General features: G+C 37.8%; 2 protein-coding genes across 2 annotated transcripts; one reads left to right on the forward strand and one right to left on the reverse strand.

Moving 5' to 3' along the window:
• Positions 1–247: 247 nt before the first annotated feature.
• Positions 248–1,711, forward strand: LOC100243808 (uncharacterized). Its single transcript, XM_002282267.5, has one exon. The coding sequence runs from the start codon at positions 344–346 to the stop codon at positions 1,544–1,546; it is 1,203 nt and encodes a 400-aa protein (XP_002282303.3). The 5' UTR covers positions 248–343; the 3' UTR covers positions 1,547–1,711.
• Positions 1,712–3,092: 1,381 nt separating this feature from the next.
• Positions 3,093–15,859, reverse strand: LOC100262703 (probable dipeptidyl-peptidase 5). Its single transcript, XM_002284228.5, has 18 exons — positions 15,208–15,859; positions 14,946–15,130; positions 14,563–14,670; positions 14,362–14,433; positions 14,038–14,185; positions 12,898–12,980; positions 12,281–12,336; positions 11,431–11,567; positions 11,028–11,118; positions 10,861–10,926; positions 10,470–10,692; positions 6,317–6,418; positions 5,963–6,048; positions 5,761–5,883; positions 4,415–4,484; positions 4,233–4,324; positions 3,516–3,620; positions 3,093–3,432 (listed from the first exon to the last, which is right to left on the reverse strand). The coding sequence occupies exons 1-18, from the start codon at positions 15,537–15,539 to the stop codon at positions 3,319–3,321; spliced, it is 2,193 nt and encodes a 730-aa protein (XP_002284264.2). The 5' UTR covers positions 15,540–15,859; the 3' UTR covers positions 3,093–3,318.
• Between the last annotated feature and the right edge of the window lie 1,207 nt (positions 15,860–17,066).

Consider the following 17,066-nt stretch of genomic DNA (forward strand, 5'->3'; position numbering starts at 1 on the left):
AGGTGTGAAGACGGGAGATGATGAGTCTCCAACAGTGAGTGGCGTGGTGGTAAAGCAGTGTCTGGTTTGGATTATAATGTGAAATCTTGGGCGTCAAGGGAAACCACCTTTGGGATGACAACATTGATTACGCTTGTCTTTGAGTAGGATTGTATGTTTCGTCCAAACAGTCCACATCTACCTATTCTAAAAGAAATGTGCTTTTACATTGATACCATTGGCTTGGGGGATAACTTATATGATTTACTAAATAAAATCTTATATTATTCCGTGATTGAAGACAGAAGGTGACGCAAAAAATTAATATATAGGAAAGTAGTATAAGGCGGCTCCTAGAAAGTTAATGGTCAACAATCTCTCTCTACCGCCACCTCTATCTCCTTTCTCTCTCCACTGTCCTTATAATGTAGCTCACCGACTCTCACATAACCATCTCTGCTGCTCCATTCATCAGACAGGAAGAAGGGAAAAAATGGAGATGGAAGTGATGATACCTGTGGCCTCCATGGATTTTGATTTCACCCATGTTGATTCTTCCGGCCATTTGAGTTGTCCTTCCACGCCCAAGCGTCTTGGGAGCTACTACTTCAGTGCTCCCACGAGTCCCTCCCGCCTCTCTGAGATTTATCGCGACTTTGATCATTTCTCCAGTACCAAATCCAATGGCTCTCCTCCCAGGGTTCCATTTGATTGGGAAGAGAAGCCGGGCACGCCCAAATCATCCTCCAAGGTGGTGACTGCCAACAAGGACGATGATTTCGCGTTTGATTTCAGTGAGGAGCTGGAGAAAGCTTCTCTCTCAGCTGAAGAACTGTTTGATGGCGGCAAGATCCGACCTCTGAAGCCTCCACCTGGGTTACAGCTTGGCGCCGGAGCTGAGGTGCTTTCGACTCGTAAGCCGCCTCTTTCATCATCGAGATCACCCGTACTACGTGGTAAAAGCATTGTACGAGAAGCTTTTTCTCCCAGAAAGAATAAAAACGTGGATGCAGCTGCAGACTTCCCTAGAAGAACGGAGCAGGAGAGAGGGAGAGAACGAGGGTTGGATTTACCGACGTCGAGGTCAGGCCGGAGAACAAGGTCACTCTCTCCGTTTAGGGTTTCTGAGTTGGTATGGGAAGAAGAAGAGCAGCAGATGAACAAACAATCTTCATTGATTTCAAAGCCTACAACAGCTTCTGCAATAACACCATCGTCATCATCTAAAGGTTCCAAAAAATGGAGATTGAAGGATTTTCTACTGTTCCGAAGCGCATCGGAAGGACGAGCAACGGATAGAGATCCATTCAGAAAGTACGCGGGGCTGTTCAGGAAACAAGATATCAAGAACGACAGTTTCCGGTCTATAGATAGCTCCGGTTCGATGTCCAAGAGACGTGGACCAGTGTCGGCTCACGAGTTGCATTACACGGTGAACCGGGCTGCTTCAGAGGATCTCAAGAAGAAAACCTTCTTGCCATACAAGCAGGGCATTTTAGGGAGGCTGGCATTCAATCCTGCCCTCCACGCACTCACCAACGGCTTCGGCACCCTTGGGCGTGGTTGAATGACATCAATCTTTTCACTCTTTTTTTTTTTTCAACTACGAAACTACCTTTTTTTTATTTATTTAATTTAATTATACAGCAACTGTAAGAACATATATGTATATGTATGTAAACAATTGCATACGAATATCAAATCCTGCGTCTCCTGCTTCTTTGTGACTTCATTCTAATATTTGTTCATGATTTGCACTTTGCTCTGCTTGGCGTACTACCATTTTTTGTCTTAGTGACTTCTGGTAAAATTAACAACTCTTAAGATGATTAGCATTTTTCTTTCTTAGTCGTTTTAAAATAAAAATATATAGAAACTTGGATGCCATTAGATTCATGCTTCTGCTACAATTTTGAAGGTATGAGCCTTGACCAGTATCATCATGCAGGCAAAATATTAATAGATTTTTTTTATAAAAAAAATGTTATGATGTTGTTGAGCGATCTATGCGCCTAAGCCTGGTGCAACCAGGCTAAAAGTCAAACATGCTGCAGCATGACATTTGTCACGTTTCTTTTGGATATTCAAAGAGGGCAATCAGCAATGGATAAAGATGAACAATTTAAGAATAGAATTATCCTGTTCTACCAGTATTTTGCTATGATGTGTGACATCAGATTAAGAATGCAGGCTAGTCGGCAAAGAAAAATCAATAAAGGCCAGCTTCCAGAAGGAGGGGAGGCTTCATCGAAAAGACCATTACCTAATATGATAGCCTAGGTATCCAAGGCAACAAGGATAACAAATCTACTCAGAAGGGCCTTGAGTGGGCTCCAAGACCAAACTTTATATGCAAAACCAGGCCAAATTGGGCTGAATTTTGGTGCTGGCATGGAACTGGCAATGCTTTTAGAAAAAGCATGCTCAAGTGTAACGTTTCCTAGAAACTAGTCCACTCAACCCCATGCCAAAGGATAGAAAATAAGATAAAAGTAAACATTGCATAGGAAATGTAATAATGCAACTTCTAGGTCAGATTATGATCCAGGCTAGGTTCTTCCAGATCAGATGATAACCCTGGGTAGATTAGTTTGACCTTTTTCTAAAATTTTGTAAGCTCCCACACCTATAATCATAGATCTAATGCCTCAAGCTTAATTTTGAAAATCTAATCTCTACAGCTATCCTTCAACTCCATATTGATTGTACTCCAAAGTGAATTAACTGTTAAAAATCTGAACTCCTAAGAATGTTAGCATTCTGCTGCAAATAAGCTCGAAGCCCATCTTATGACCAATTTAACTAGTGAGTTAATTGGGCAAAAACAGAAAAGAAATAAATAAATATATATATATATTCATTAGCTTTCTCATTTAAAAAATTAAAACAGTAATAAGAGATTATATCATTTATTGACCTAAGGATAAGGCAAATCGCATGCACTACTGGGTTGATAATGTTCCACACAAAAATAGACTATACATTAAGTTACCAATATCCCATCCTCTAATACTTGGGAGTTGGAACTAGTGTCTTTCCTGATAGCAGGATATTCAACTGGAAGCAATCAAAAGTAAAAATGATGACAAAGACCTGTAGAGACAGTATAAAACTGATTGGAAATAATCACGTTTACTGAGACTTCAAAAGATTTAAAAAAAGAAAGAAAGAAAGATAATATCCGATTAAGAGTGATACAAAAAGGATTAGGATAATTCTTTTCATGTTTGTAGAGCCATGGGAACAAGATGAAAAAATTGTACACATGTTTATAATAATTCCATAAGCCCTTTACTCCCAAGTTTCTAGCTCATTGAATGTACCTTACATACCGAAGGCTTAGTCAAAGTTATCGATTTTGATGGGAGTAATCTCATCTGCCACCTTGAAGTGTCCCACTAAACGAGCAAAGAATACCATTTGTTGCTCCAATGTGAATTTAATATTTTCAGCCTATGTAAAACAATTTGATTAATTCTAATATTTACCTCAAAAATAAAAATTATGTGATTAGATAAAACATAGATAATACATACCTTCCGAAATCCATGTTGTTCTCCTTCATACTCCACAAGAGCAACAGGCAAACCCTTTTCCTTCAATGCCTGGTAGATTTTACGAGCTTGAACTGGAGGTACAACCTGCAAGAATTTATGAGATTTTAGAAATTCAGGAACAAAATCAATGCTGAAAAGGGCGATATTGTGGAACCCACTACTTCTTTATGCAATCCATTACTGGTCATGCATGAAACAGCTAGACATGGACATGGATGAAGCCTTTCCACTTCAAATTGTAGTTCTTTATATAAAGTATAATGAACCAGTCACATCAACTCTCTGCAGTGAGGGAAAGCAAGTTTTAAGTGTAAAAAAGACATCAGTCTAGTAGACCAGGAGAAATCCGACCTTCTGGAATTTTTTCAGGATGGTTTGTGATGAAATTGGAAAAAATGTTTTGAGATTCTTGAAAGTCACTAGCAATAAGTTGATAATTTAATGGAACCACCTTCAGAAATGGCTTTCTTAAATAGATATTTTAACTCTTTTAGAATAATTTTTATTCTATTCAATCCTTAGTGCTATTTACACCCAAATCATGGAATTACCTTAGGACTACTAATCAAATTAAAATGGCCCATAAGATAGACAATGTGAGTATAAGACATTTTATCTTAGACTGATGGGGAGAAAAAGATATAGATTGTATAATCCCTGGCAGCTATTACTTGTAATAGTATGAATTTATCATACCTTGTCTTCCAATCCCTGGAATAAAATTATGGGACAAGAAAATTTATCAACGAAGTTGATAGGTGACCTCTCAAAGTAATCACTTTCACCTCCTGCAGTCAGTCAAGTATAGCCTCAGAACTAAAACCAGTATAAAAAATCAAATACAGAACTGACAAAACATATGCAATTCTATTATTTACCAACAAGATTATCAATGTAATGAGACTCAAATTTGTGAGTTTCCGCTCGCAACAGGGACAAGTCAGCTACCTATTCATGGGCCATTAACATAGCATTGTCAGTTTACCATTTCTAGAAAATAGCAAAAAATTTCTAAATTTAAGACATGATTATATATATAGAGATAGATAGATATAGATATATATAATATTAAATCTTCACAATTTTTGTCTAAAAATATCTCTGAAGAAGGATAAGGAAAAAGTTGTAGCCTTGATTGAAGTAGAATCAAAGGAACTCCAAACAGATACTTAGAGCACCAAATAAATTATGTCTAGCAAGCCTTTCCCCTTGCTTGATAAAGTGCAGAAGATACTCACCATATCAGTATGAATACTCACTATATATACCATATCCATGGCCTCATCTTCTGACCGGCAGATAAGAACACAGGACCAAGTATCTTCTGGAGTTTGTTATAACTGATCTTCTAATAAAATTCTCTAAAGGCTGCAAATAAGAGTCTGGGCCAAACCCATAATCAAATTTGGCTGCATATTGGCCATAGTGAATCTCTTGGGTCCAACAACCAATTGATATTCAAACAACATGGCTAGGTTGACAAGGTCCTACCAGGACATAACAGAAATGTGAATCTATAAAAAGGAAACCCTAGCATAGGATTCTAACTGTCGACCATCTGGCAAGAAAAGTAGGAATCATTTCCACTTGGTGCTGTATGTGTAAGGACCAGGGGAGCGTTAATCTTCTATTTCTGCACTGCCTAATACGGACTTCTGGTCTTGTGAACAATGAGGCAGGTCTTGTCAAGCTAGCATGGAAAGTTTGTTCAGAATAGAAGTATAGTCTCAACAGCCAATGCCCATCTTGGTGTTTATGAGGAAATGGAATAAAAGAACTTTCAAAGGAATAGAAAGTCCAGACTGAAAGTTAAAGATGATTATGTCTAGATCTTTATATGCTTGCACTTTGGATGTCATTCTGGATAAGAGGAGAACCTTCTTGGATTTCTAAGAAAGCAAGAAGTGGTGTTAGTGTTGGGGCACCACTACCTTATCCTTTCTATTTAGCTTTTCATTTTTCTTGGGTGCAGCACATCTACATGCCATGCACTTGGGTACCTTCCAACATAATTTTACTATCCCATAAAAAATTCATAAAAGAAAATAGCAGCATCACACAACCAATATGAAAAAGAAAAGATAAAGGAACTCTAAGGGAAAGGGCTATTGCCAGAACCATTTTGACAGTTTCTTAGTTATTTTAGGTGGAGATATCCAAATCAACTGTGTTAAAGACAGGACAACCAAATGTATCTGAAAAAATCGCTCGATCAAGAACTCACACCATACAAGGAAGCTCCAGCTTTGAACGTTTCTCTGAAAGCAAGAGCAGCTAATGTTGTATATCCACCAGCAGAGCCCCCAGTTATGCAGAGTCGATCACCATCTACTTTTCCACTTTCTACCTACAGAACCATATGAATATTATTATGTTTTAAACAATATCTTAGCATGTTCATCCATCACAAACTAAAGGATAATTACCAAAAATCTAGCACAACTGCAACAGTCATTTACATCAACAATTCCCCAGCGGCCCAAAAGCCGCTCTCGATATTCTCTGCCATAACCTTCAAAACACAGTTCATATCATACTTAGCATAAAATATAATAAGAAATAAAACAAAACGAGTTGCCTAATAAGTCAAGCTAACTGTAACAAGTGTCAAGCATTATTGTGAAAGAAGAAAAATAGAAAAACTGAGAGGAATCACATACAACTTAGGTCTGGGATCTATGCACTTCAGTAGGTGGTTTATGAAGTCCAGCATTGGACCAAAATGATACTATATAAATAAGGGACTGAAAATAAAAGATAAGAGAAGATTAAGGACAAACCAGTGCTTCCACCATAATTCACATCCACAAATGCCCAACCTCGACTAGTCCAATACTGGATACTCAAATTTAAAATTCCACGTGTTTCACTTGTAGGCCCTCCTGCAATATTTCACACATCACATATGCTATCCCAATTCAATATTAGAAGAAATTCTACCTTTTCATTTCAGAGAATGTATAAAGCTAATCATGGATCTTTTTTTTTTGATAGACAAAGAGAAAAATAAATTAAAACACGCCAAAACAGGGGGCACTCCCTATGTACACAGGCAATATACAAAGAAAGCCAAAACAAGGCAACAAAAGAAAGAAAAAACCTAGAGAGGAAAAAGCTAACCAACAAGCCAATCACCTAAAAAATTCAGAAAAGAGAGAGAGTCCAAGTCCAAAAACTGTTGAGACCACTCAAGAAGAGACCAAAAAAAGAGGTTCCTCAAGCAAGTATCTGACATCTCTTCCTCTTGGAACGTTCTTCGGTTTCGCTCTCCCCAAATACACCAAAAAAGACAAATAGGCGTCAATCTCCAAACTGTTCTCCTTTTCTTCCCTAGCCCTTTAACTTTCCATTCTAGAAGCAGATTTCTCACTGAAGCCGGGAACACCCACACCACCCCAAAAGAAGAAAGCAACAAAGTCCAAAACTCCCTTGTCTTACCACAATGAATTAGGATGTGGTCCGCCAATTCCTCATTCTCTTTACAAAGACTACACCTATTAACCATAGATCAACCCCTCCTCATTAACATATCTACAATAGAAATTTTACCCCAAACTGCTTCCCATGCAAAAAAACGAGTTCTCAAAGGGGCATACGAATCCTAAACCTCTTTGGCTGGAAATAAGGGGCTATTCTCATCCCTTAAAGACCTATAATAAGATTTAACATTAAACTTTCCCCTCCTCTCTATCTTCCAAAATAAAGAATCCTCCCCTTCTTGAACCTTTACTACAGAAATATGATCCAAAAAACGAGTCACCTCCTCCAATTCCCAATCTTGGAAGGATCTTCTAAAGTGCACCTCCCAACCCCCGCCTCCACCTCCTTGTCTCCCCTAAAGATCAGCCACTACAACAGAATTATGGGTTGCAATTCTGAACAGCAAAGGGAAAAGATCCTTCAGCTTAGAATCTCCTACCCAAATGTCCCACCAAAATCTTGTGCGTCTACCATTTCCAATACGAATACTAGTTCTAAGAAGAAACTCCTCCCAACCCTTTCTAATTTCTTTCCAAAGGCCCATCCCATAAGACTCCCTCACCTCTCTAGTGGTCCAACCCCCTTCCTCCTCTCCAAATTTACCAACAATGACTCTCCTCCAAAAACTCTTCCTCTCTAGAGGAAATCTCCAAAGCCATTTTCCTAGCAAAGCATGATTGAAAACCTTCAAGTGCCTTAACCCCAACCCTCCATGCCTCTTATCTTTGCAAATAACCGCCCATCTTACCAAGTGGATCTTCCTTCTCTCCTCCAAATCTCCCCACAAAAACTCCATTTGAAAATTTTCTCCAATCTAAGTCTCACTTTCCTTGGGATTACAAAAAGCGACATAAAATAGATGGGGAGATTTGAGAGAGTGCTCTTAATGAGGGTAAGTCGACCTCCCTTAGAAAGATATTGTTTTTTCCACATAGCCAATTTCCTCTTGAATCTTTCCTCTACAACATCCCAAACTCTACACGAATTATGAGGAGCTCCAAGAGGTAAACCTAGATAAGCAGTAGGGAGATTCCCTACTTTACACCCAAAAACCGCAGCTGCTCTGTCCACATTCTCCACTCCCCCAACTGGAATAATTTCACTTTTCTGCATGTTTATTTTTAGGCCTGATACCACTTCAAAACAAATAACAACCCACTTCCAAAAATCCAACTGATCCTTGTTATCCTCGCAAAAAAGAAGAGTGTCATCTACAAACAACAGATGGGAAACTGAAACCCCTTCTCCACGTCTCCCCATTACCTTGAAACCCCTAATGAAACCTTTCTCCTTAGCTCTTGATATTAAATTGCTAAAAACTTCCATAATTAGCACAAACAGATAAGGTGAGAGTGGGTCTCCCTGCCTTAGGCCTCTAAACATTGAGAAGAACTTTGTGGGAGTGCCATTCACTAAAACTGTCATTCTCACAATTGAAATGCAGAATAAAATCCAGTTTCGCCACTTGGGTCCAAAACCCATTTTCTCTAAAATTGAAAGAAGGAACCTCCAATTTACGTGATCGTAAGCCTTTTCAATGTCCAATTTACACACTAAACCTGCATCGGCGCTTCGTTTCCTTGAGTCAATCACCTCATTAGCTACCAAAACTGCATCCAAAATTTGCCTACCTCCCACAAACGCATTCTGACTATTCGAAACCACTTTTCCCATCACTCTTTTCAGCCTATTTTCTAGGACTTTTGCAATAATTTTATAAAAATTCCCCACAAGACTAATGAACCTAAAATCCTGCACATCACTAGCCCCCTCTTTCTTCGGGATAAGCACTAAGAAGGTTGCATTAAGACTTCAAAAAACAACGTTTTGCGAATGGAGCTCCTTAAACACCTGTATCACTTTCCCCCCAACTATAGGCCAACAAAAATTCCAGAACACCAGCGTAAAACCATCCGACCTTGGCGCCTTATCTCCCCCCAAATCTGAGAGAGCTTTGGAAACCTCCTCCTCCAAAAATGGCCTCTCCAAAGTCTCATTATCCAATGAGTCAAGAGTTCTAAAAAGACCTGACTCCACAGCAGGTCTTCTCACTAGAGATTCTTCAAACAAGGATTTAAAGTAGGATTCAATCCCTTCTTTAAGCTCCTCATTTTTATCCAACCGAACACCCATAACTGTCAGGCTACTGATAAAATTTCCCCTTCTCCTTGCATTAGCCATACGATGAAAGAACTTGGTATTGCTATCTCCTTCCTTCAGCCAAAGAGCCCTTGACTTTTGCTTCCAAGAGATTTCTTCAAGGATGGCACAATGACTAAATTCATCTCTGGCTATCCGTTGACTACTCCTATCTTCATCAGATAGAGATCCAAGCCTTTATAAGCTATCCCAATAGTTTAACTTCTCCAAGGCTGCATCCTTCCTAGCTGACACATTGCCAAAGGTCCCTTTATACCGCATCTTCAAGTCGTATTTCAAAGCCTGTAGCTTCTTCGCAAGCACAAAATTGGGTTTCCCCCTAAAATTGTAAGACTGCCACCATTCTTTAATCTTATCCATAAAACCGTCCACCCTTAGCCACATGTTTTCAAATCTAAACAGGCTTTTACTTATTCTTATCCCACCGCAGTCTAACAAAATCGAGCAATGGTCAGAAACAAGTCTTGGAAGAAGAATTTGCATTGCCGCCGACACAAGGTCCTCCCAATCTCCTGAAAACAAAAAGCGGTCTAACCGAGCCTTTAGGGAACCTCCTTCCTCTCCACTCCAAGTGAATGCTCCACCTCCCAGTGGTGGGTCTACTAATTCAAACTTGTCAATAAAGCCTGGAAAATCTCTCATCGTGGTTGACATCTATCTGCCATTGCTCGTTTCAATTGGAAACCGCACCACGTTAAAGTCCCCTGCAATACACCAAGGTTCATTCCAAAGCCCCTTAACAGCGGTTAGCTCCTCCCACAACTCCCTTCTCTCCCTTCCTTTGAGCGGGCCATATAACCCAGAGAAAACCCAAACAAAATCCTCCTCGCAATTTCTAAAGCTAATCATGGATCTTGACTTGGCAAGTTCAGCAAACAGCCTCATGATTCAATTGCAATTAAACAACTCAGTAGTTGAAAATTATTTATTTTTTGCAAGATTTAGGATGACTTGAGACAATCTCTTCGAAAGTCATGATTGGAGGAAAATGCCATAAAGTTTCCGGTTTCTGTTGGCTACAATAACATTAAAGAATTTTTAAAATCTTTTTTAAATTTCAGCTGCTTGAGTTTTAGTAAGTTCAGGAGTTCTTTAGGTTTGAGGTTCTTTATATAAGTAAATGGGTTTATGTCATGAGGTAGTTCTGAAGCTTAAATCATAAAGAGTTAAGAAAACAGTTGTTCTCCTCCTTTTGTTTCCCTGTGATTTCTTGAGTTGATCAAGAATTATATTACAGGGGATCAATCTTGTAATGAGGAAAAGAAATAACGACAAAAAGAAAACACAATGTACCATGGCTTTTTAATAATAATGGAGGCCTTTCTTCTTGACCAGCTTGATAAATGGGGTTGGATGGTGGATAGAAGTATGCATAAGCATTCTGGCCAGGAACTTCTGTAGGGAATTCAATGAACTCTGGCAAGCTGAAATATGACTTATACTTTGAACTATCAGGAGAAGAAGACCGAATAATCTTAAAATCAACCACTTTTGATTTTTGATCATCTAAAGTCACCTGCAAATACAAAATAAGGAATGCTGAGGAACAGGAGAAATCATTTATAATTGGTAATTCTTAAATTAGCATTTGTGATAATACCCACAGCAAAAGAAGAAAGAATTCCAAAATATGAGGAGATAATGAAAAAGCGCAGAGTAAAAGACAGGCTGCAGGGGGAGGCACCTTAGCTACTGATAATGGATGAACCGTAGAAGCTCCCTCTACATAAAAGAATTCAGTCCCTGAAGTCTGCATAAGAAAATATGATTGTCTCATAAAGCCATTGTTAATATGTACCAACGAGAATATTCATTGCAGTAGCTGAGTGAGAATAAAGTTGTTGGAGGTACAATATTATTTATATCAGTGAAAGGAGTATCAAGCAAAGACAATGAGCTTTGAACAGCATCCAGAATTCCAATATATGACCTCCCATTCTGCCTGCAAGCCATCATCCACAACTTCTATTACACTAAAAATGAATAGATAGACTACACATGCAAGTGAATGATACAATTATAGACAAAAATAAAAAACCCTGAGGGGTAGCTCAGTTGGTCCGGCCTTGGGTTTGCTCCCCAATGGTCACCAGTTCGAGTCCCCTCAGGGCCACTGGAGGTTTACCGGGTCGTTAACTTCAGGGCCCCGTGGGATTAGTCGAGGTGCGCGTAAGCTGGCCCGGACATCCACGGTTATCAAAAAAAAATTATAGACAAAAATAAAAACATGAAATCAATAACTCTTTTGGGTGACCTGTAGCTGCAGGCAATTAACTCTTTTTGCCCATGGCTCTGAAGAAATTCATAGGAGTTCATGCCAAAAATCCATAGAGGTCTTGCAAATTCAGCATCCATGGAATAAACTGCTACTACCTCATTATTGGATTCAATCTGTTGCCAAAGAATGGTGTTAATGAATTCCAATACACCAAAACTGATATCTGACCAGAAAAAAGCAATATTGATGCTGTGCATTTAAAAGAAAGCAAGAAAGAAAAAAGCCATGTTAAAATGCTCCCACACTCCTCATAAAGGTTCCATCTTCCAGACGTTAATGCAGGGCCCCAGTCATGTTGAAACATTCATAGATTTTTTTACTTTTCAGGGTTGAATATTCTATACAGTTTATATGCTTTGATTACCTTTCACTTTTCTAAATGAAAGCACTTCTGTGACTTTCTTAAGTCAGTATTGGTACAAAAATGGTACATCAAAGCGACTACATTGGAGTGAGAAAGAAATCACAAACTCTTTTTCATTGAATTCCTGACTATAGGGAGGAAGGTAAATATTCTAAGAGAAATGACACTCTCCGTATGTTGAGAATGAATGACAAGTTAGCCCCATCTGACCTAGCTATGTCAATTAGTCAAAGCTTTGAACATTTTTTTTTTGGGTAGGTAGTCAAAGCTTTGAACATGTGTTCCGCAGTTCAGTTTAGAGTTTTAACATGTTTGAATAAATAGCAGCATGATGAGACTGAGGGGGGGTCTTGTGTCTTAATTTTCATAAAAGCTTCTGCAATCTTTGAGACCCTATGCAAGCCATTGTTTACACAACCTCAGTAAAATACAACTAGTTCAAATGTCAAAGTACAAATTTACCCATCTATGGAGATTCCAAAACCCACTCTTTCTATCGGTAATGAAAAATAGCTCCCCTGCACAGGTTCAAACATAACAAATCAATGCATGCAGTGACCTGAACCCACAGCAAGTTTGAAACTACCAGTTAAGTAGCAAAATATCATATAAAGTTTTGTAGCAATGATTGAACACATAACATATGAATCATTAATCCTTTAATAGATAAGAGGGGACTCACAATCAAATCTATATAATTCAAATGGACATAAAAAAAACTTAAGCAAATTCTACGGCATGAACTAGGATCCAGAAATTCATCTTAAGACATTTACGAAAAATAAGACAGACTCAAGAGCCCTTATGGCAGGATAGGTATGGATTGTCTTTACCACCCTGCTACTATCAGAACAATGTGGAAGCTACAGCCTACACATGACAAGCTTTTCCCATGCATCTAGTTTTTATGCTACTGATAATTTAAATGCTGCAAAGAGAAGTACCAATCAGAAAAACGACAGGAAATGTTTAAAGCTGTTATTCATGAACATAAAAACTATCTTTAAAATATCATAGTTTTGAACAAGCATTTCCTATTACAATGTTGTTCATGAACCTAATGAATTATTAGAAAGTACCCTTGGAGGACCACTTAGGTTCGGTTGGAGACTCCAAAAGTTTAGGATCGAAACCAGCAACACAGGTGCGCTTGCAGATATCCCTGCATGAGAGCAATGAAAAGATTAAAGCAGCAACAGGAATTTAATTTCACATAATTTTTTTTATTTTTTTATTTTGATAAGTAAGTGAGAGTATTGTATCACGGAAAGGCGCTAAAATAGCAACTTAAGATGTACAAGAAAGAGATCTTGTACATGATAAAAGATCCTAGCAAAAAATGAGATCTTGATAAAAGAAATGAATAAATAATTTATGGATGTCGCATCTTATATCTGTGTATAAATGAAAAGGTCATTCAAATATAAGAACTAAGTGAAATGAATCAAGGTGTTTTAATTGTTTTAAAGTTGTATTGTCACCAAATTAAACTTCCAGCATTAACAGTTTTACAGGTTTTGAAAACAATCAAGCTAGGATGGTGGGAGCACCTAGCATCTAAACTCTCTCCAATTTAGTGCAAGCAAGGGCCAGAGAAAAACTAGCTTTCTACTCCCAATTTGAGGAGGAGCAGGAATGGCACCAAATGCAGGAGGATCTGCTAATATAAGCTTTAGACACCCACTTCATGCGGTTGGTGAGTGAATTTTTTTTCCTCTCTTCTTTTATTTTTATCTTTGATAGGAAAAATAGCAATTTATTAAAAATGACAATCACAAGGGGCAGACCCAAATACATAGGAGTTTTACGAAGTCCTCCAAAAGGGCAAGAAACAAGGAAAACACACACACACACACACACTCGTATGACCCCACTCAATCCACAAAATCTAGCATGGGTGAACAACCCTCTCCTGCTCAAATTATGGACCAAAAAGAGAATGTCTGAATAAAAGAATCTTTTACAGATTGAATTGACACGTTATTAAATCAAGCTGCCCCCACATGATTAGCAAACTAACTTCTAATTTTATCAGGCTCTATTAAGTCCATCCCCATTTTGTCTTCTCCAAACAACTGTTTTTTGTGAGCCAAAAACAAGTTATTTACGGCATGATTAAATACACAAGCCAAGAAAATTTGAGTGTCAATGGAAATATCAGTCTTGGAAACAAGAAATGCACTAGAGAAGAAATGCACAAGAAAGGGAATCATACTCACCCATTCTCAGAAATATAACCAACCCATAGTTCCGTTTTATCCCATGGCATATTAGGATGACTCCATTCAATCCATGCCAACCGTTCCCCTTTTGGGTCCAGACGGGGGAAGGCATAGAAATCATTGCCAGCAACTAAGACTTTAGGCTCTGAGTGCCAAATTGAACCAAATAAAAGGAAGAACAGAAAAAAAATTATCAGCATTCCTCATCCACGATGTAGTAAAAATAACAAATAATGATAAAGCAAGCATCCGAAATAATTCCAACACTATTTATACATCTAAGAAAACTTGGGTCGCCAGTAGGTTTGTCAAATTTTTTACCTTGGATATTGTTGTCTCTGAGATCTATGGCCACAATTGTTGTGATTGGATTCAAACTACTTTCCCTTCGATCTATCCAATTTAGACATAAAAGAAAATGAGATACACGAATACCAGACAGAAAGAAAACTGACTGTACAAACAGACTTATAGAAATGGACCATATAAGCCTTGGGAATGAAATTTATATCAATTGTGTACCTTCTCTCACAGTAATAAAGCGGTCAAACCTTGAATCAAACACTCCATCTGCATAACAAACTGCCGGGCCCCCATAATCTGGTGTAATTGGTGATGGAGAGGAATATTCTAGCGACCACCAGTAAATCATATCAGAAGATCACGATTAAGGTTGAATAAAGGTCAATATCACATAAATTTATGAAAACATAAACCTGGGATTTAGTACGGAGGCAAAAATATTCAGAAACCTTCTGTCATAATGCTCCAATTAGGTACCACGAGAACTAGCTCCAATGTCTTTTTTCATTTCGACAATTTCTCGGCAACCAAATTGAAGCATATGGACGGTCAAACATGAAAAAACCTAACAACGCTCCCTTACTAAATGAACAAATACTGACCAGATGAAATGGATTGCTTGTAAAGTCTTTGATCCTTGTAATTGGAGAAAATTACGGTATCGCCGGAAATCTTGAAAGCACCACCACCGTACTCTTGAGCCACTGTTCGCACTGAAAACTCTTTGGGCGTAATATCAATCGGTTCCTCCCCTGCTTTCCCCGATTCTTTAACAAGAACCGATCGGCTGAGCGCAAAGAAAACCGTCAATTAAAATTGACAGACATAGGATTTACGAGGTGGAATGAAAATCATGAATAATACCCAGACTCAGTAGGACGCGATTCGAGAAAGATGAGTCGGCCGCGGGCGTCGACGGCGGTGCCACCCAAACGCTTCTCAGCACCAGAGACAACGTCGGCGGTTATGGGCGATTTCCAAGAACCGAAAGGAGCAGTGAGCTTGTCTTCAGCTGAGGCAGTGGAAGCCATGCTGATACACCTACGCTTCTGCCTAGGGCTAGGATTACTTGTGATAGAGACCACCCTTGCGATACTGATGAGTCTACCGGTATGGCTTACTTTGAATTTGAGAGGGGAGTTATGCAGAGCAGAGAAGCGAGTGAGGAGAGTAGCGGCTATGGCCGAGAATGCCATTAATATAATTAAATAATATAAATTAACAAATAATATAGCGTATGTACAATGATTATTAGTTGGTCACAGGGATCAATGGGTTTCATCTGGGGATGATGTGACCAATGCACGCCACCTGCCTCCATAACATCCACCCCATCCCAATTTATCGTTGAACAGAGACTTTTTGGTTTGTTTGAATGTTAATTGGAAGTTTGGAACAATGCTGTCAATTTAAGTAGACGCCCACTGAAGAGTGAGGGCCACGGCCAGCGCTATGGCAGAGAGTCTGGGCTGAGCCGCTGAGGGGGATAATTTTTCAAAAATATTAAAATATGACTCAATTCATCTCTTGAACAAACCAATTCACTTTTTATTTTAAGTTTCCACGACTTGAATTTTATATTCAATTTGTTTTTTTCAGAAGATGAGTGAAGTGGACGGTTTTAGGATCCATTGGCATTCGTTCTTCGTAGACACGGATATTTGTAGTAAGCCCAATATAAAATATTAGTATTGAAAGTAACATGGGATGATGATGTTATTGTTGACATAGGTTGTTTGTCCTTAATGGGAATCTCTTAACTAAGATTAGGCTTGTAAGGACGTGGAAAGGGTGTCAATTATGTACCAATTTTTTAGTGTAACAATAATAATCACTACTTGAAATCTAAGGATGTTATAGTTCTAAAACGTGAGAAGACTAATACCACATTAAAATTTAAAAATGTTGTAGTTTTAGAATTATGATTTAAAAATACTTTAATTTTATACTCACCATTCAAAAACATATTGTAGTTTTAGAATTATGAGTCATGACACAATATTTTAAAAAATTACTCTTATGTAAAAGGCTCGAGAAAATGAGATTCGAATAATCAAGCCTAATAATATATATTTAAACAAAACAATGATGATAAGTTTCATGTTCAATGACAAAGTATTAAGAAAATCACATTAGTGCAAAAAGCAAAACAAATTCAATTTTATACTGAACTCGTTTTTTCAAATGAGTATTACTTGAAATTCAATAATGTTATAATTCTAAAAGGTAAATACTATATTGAAATTAAAAAATATTGTAGTTTTAAAATAATCATTGAAAAATATTGTAATTTTAGAATTATGATTGGTAACACAATATTTTAAAAAATTATACTAATGTAAAAAGACTCGAGAAAGAGAGATTCGAAAAATCAGGTCCAATGATGCACATTTTAATGAAATGATGATTGTAAGTTTACAGAGCATTAAAAAAATTATATTAGTGCAAAAAAGTTTGAGAAAAAAAAAATCCAGAGTTGAATGATAAACATTTGGAGGTAATGATGAGACAAAGTATTAAGCCATCATGATATTTCCTTTTAAAAATTCTAAAAACCCAAGCATAGTTTAAACTTTATAGTCATCGATTTCATGGTCCTTTTACTCAATTGTCTCGGAGTACTCATTTTTTTGTTTAAACATTATTATACCCATTTTTATATTTGATGCCAATCTTTAATATTTTGGTACATAACATATTAGAATGATCGGTCATTAAATAAA

This window comes from Vitis vinifera, chromosome 18 (genome assembly GCF_030704535.1).
Source record: "Vitis vinifera cultivar Pinot Noir 40024 chromosome 18, ASM3070453v1".
Lineage (NCBI taxonomy): Eukaryota > Viridiplantae > Streptophyta > Magnoliopsida > Vitales > Vitaceae > Vitis > Vitis vinifera.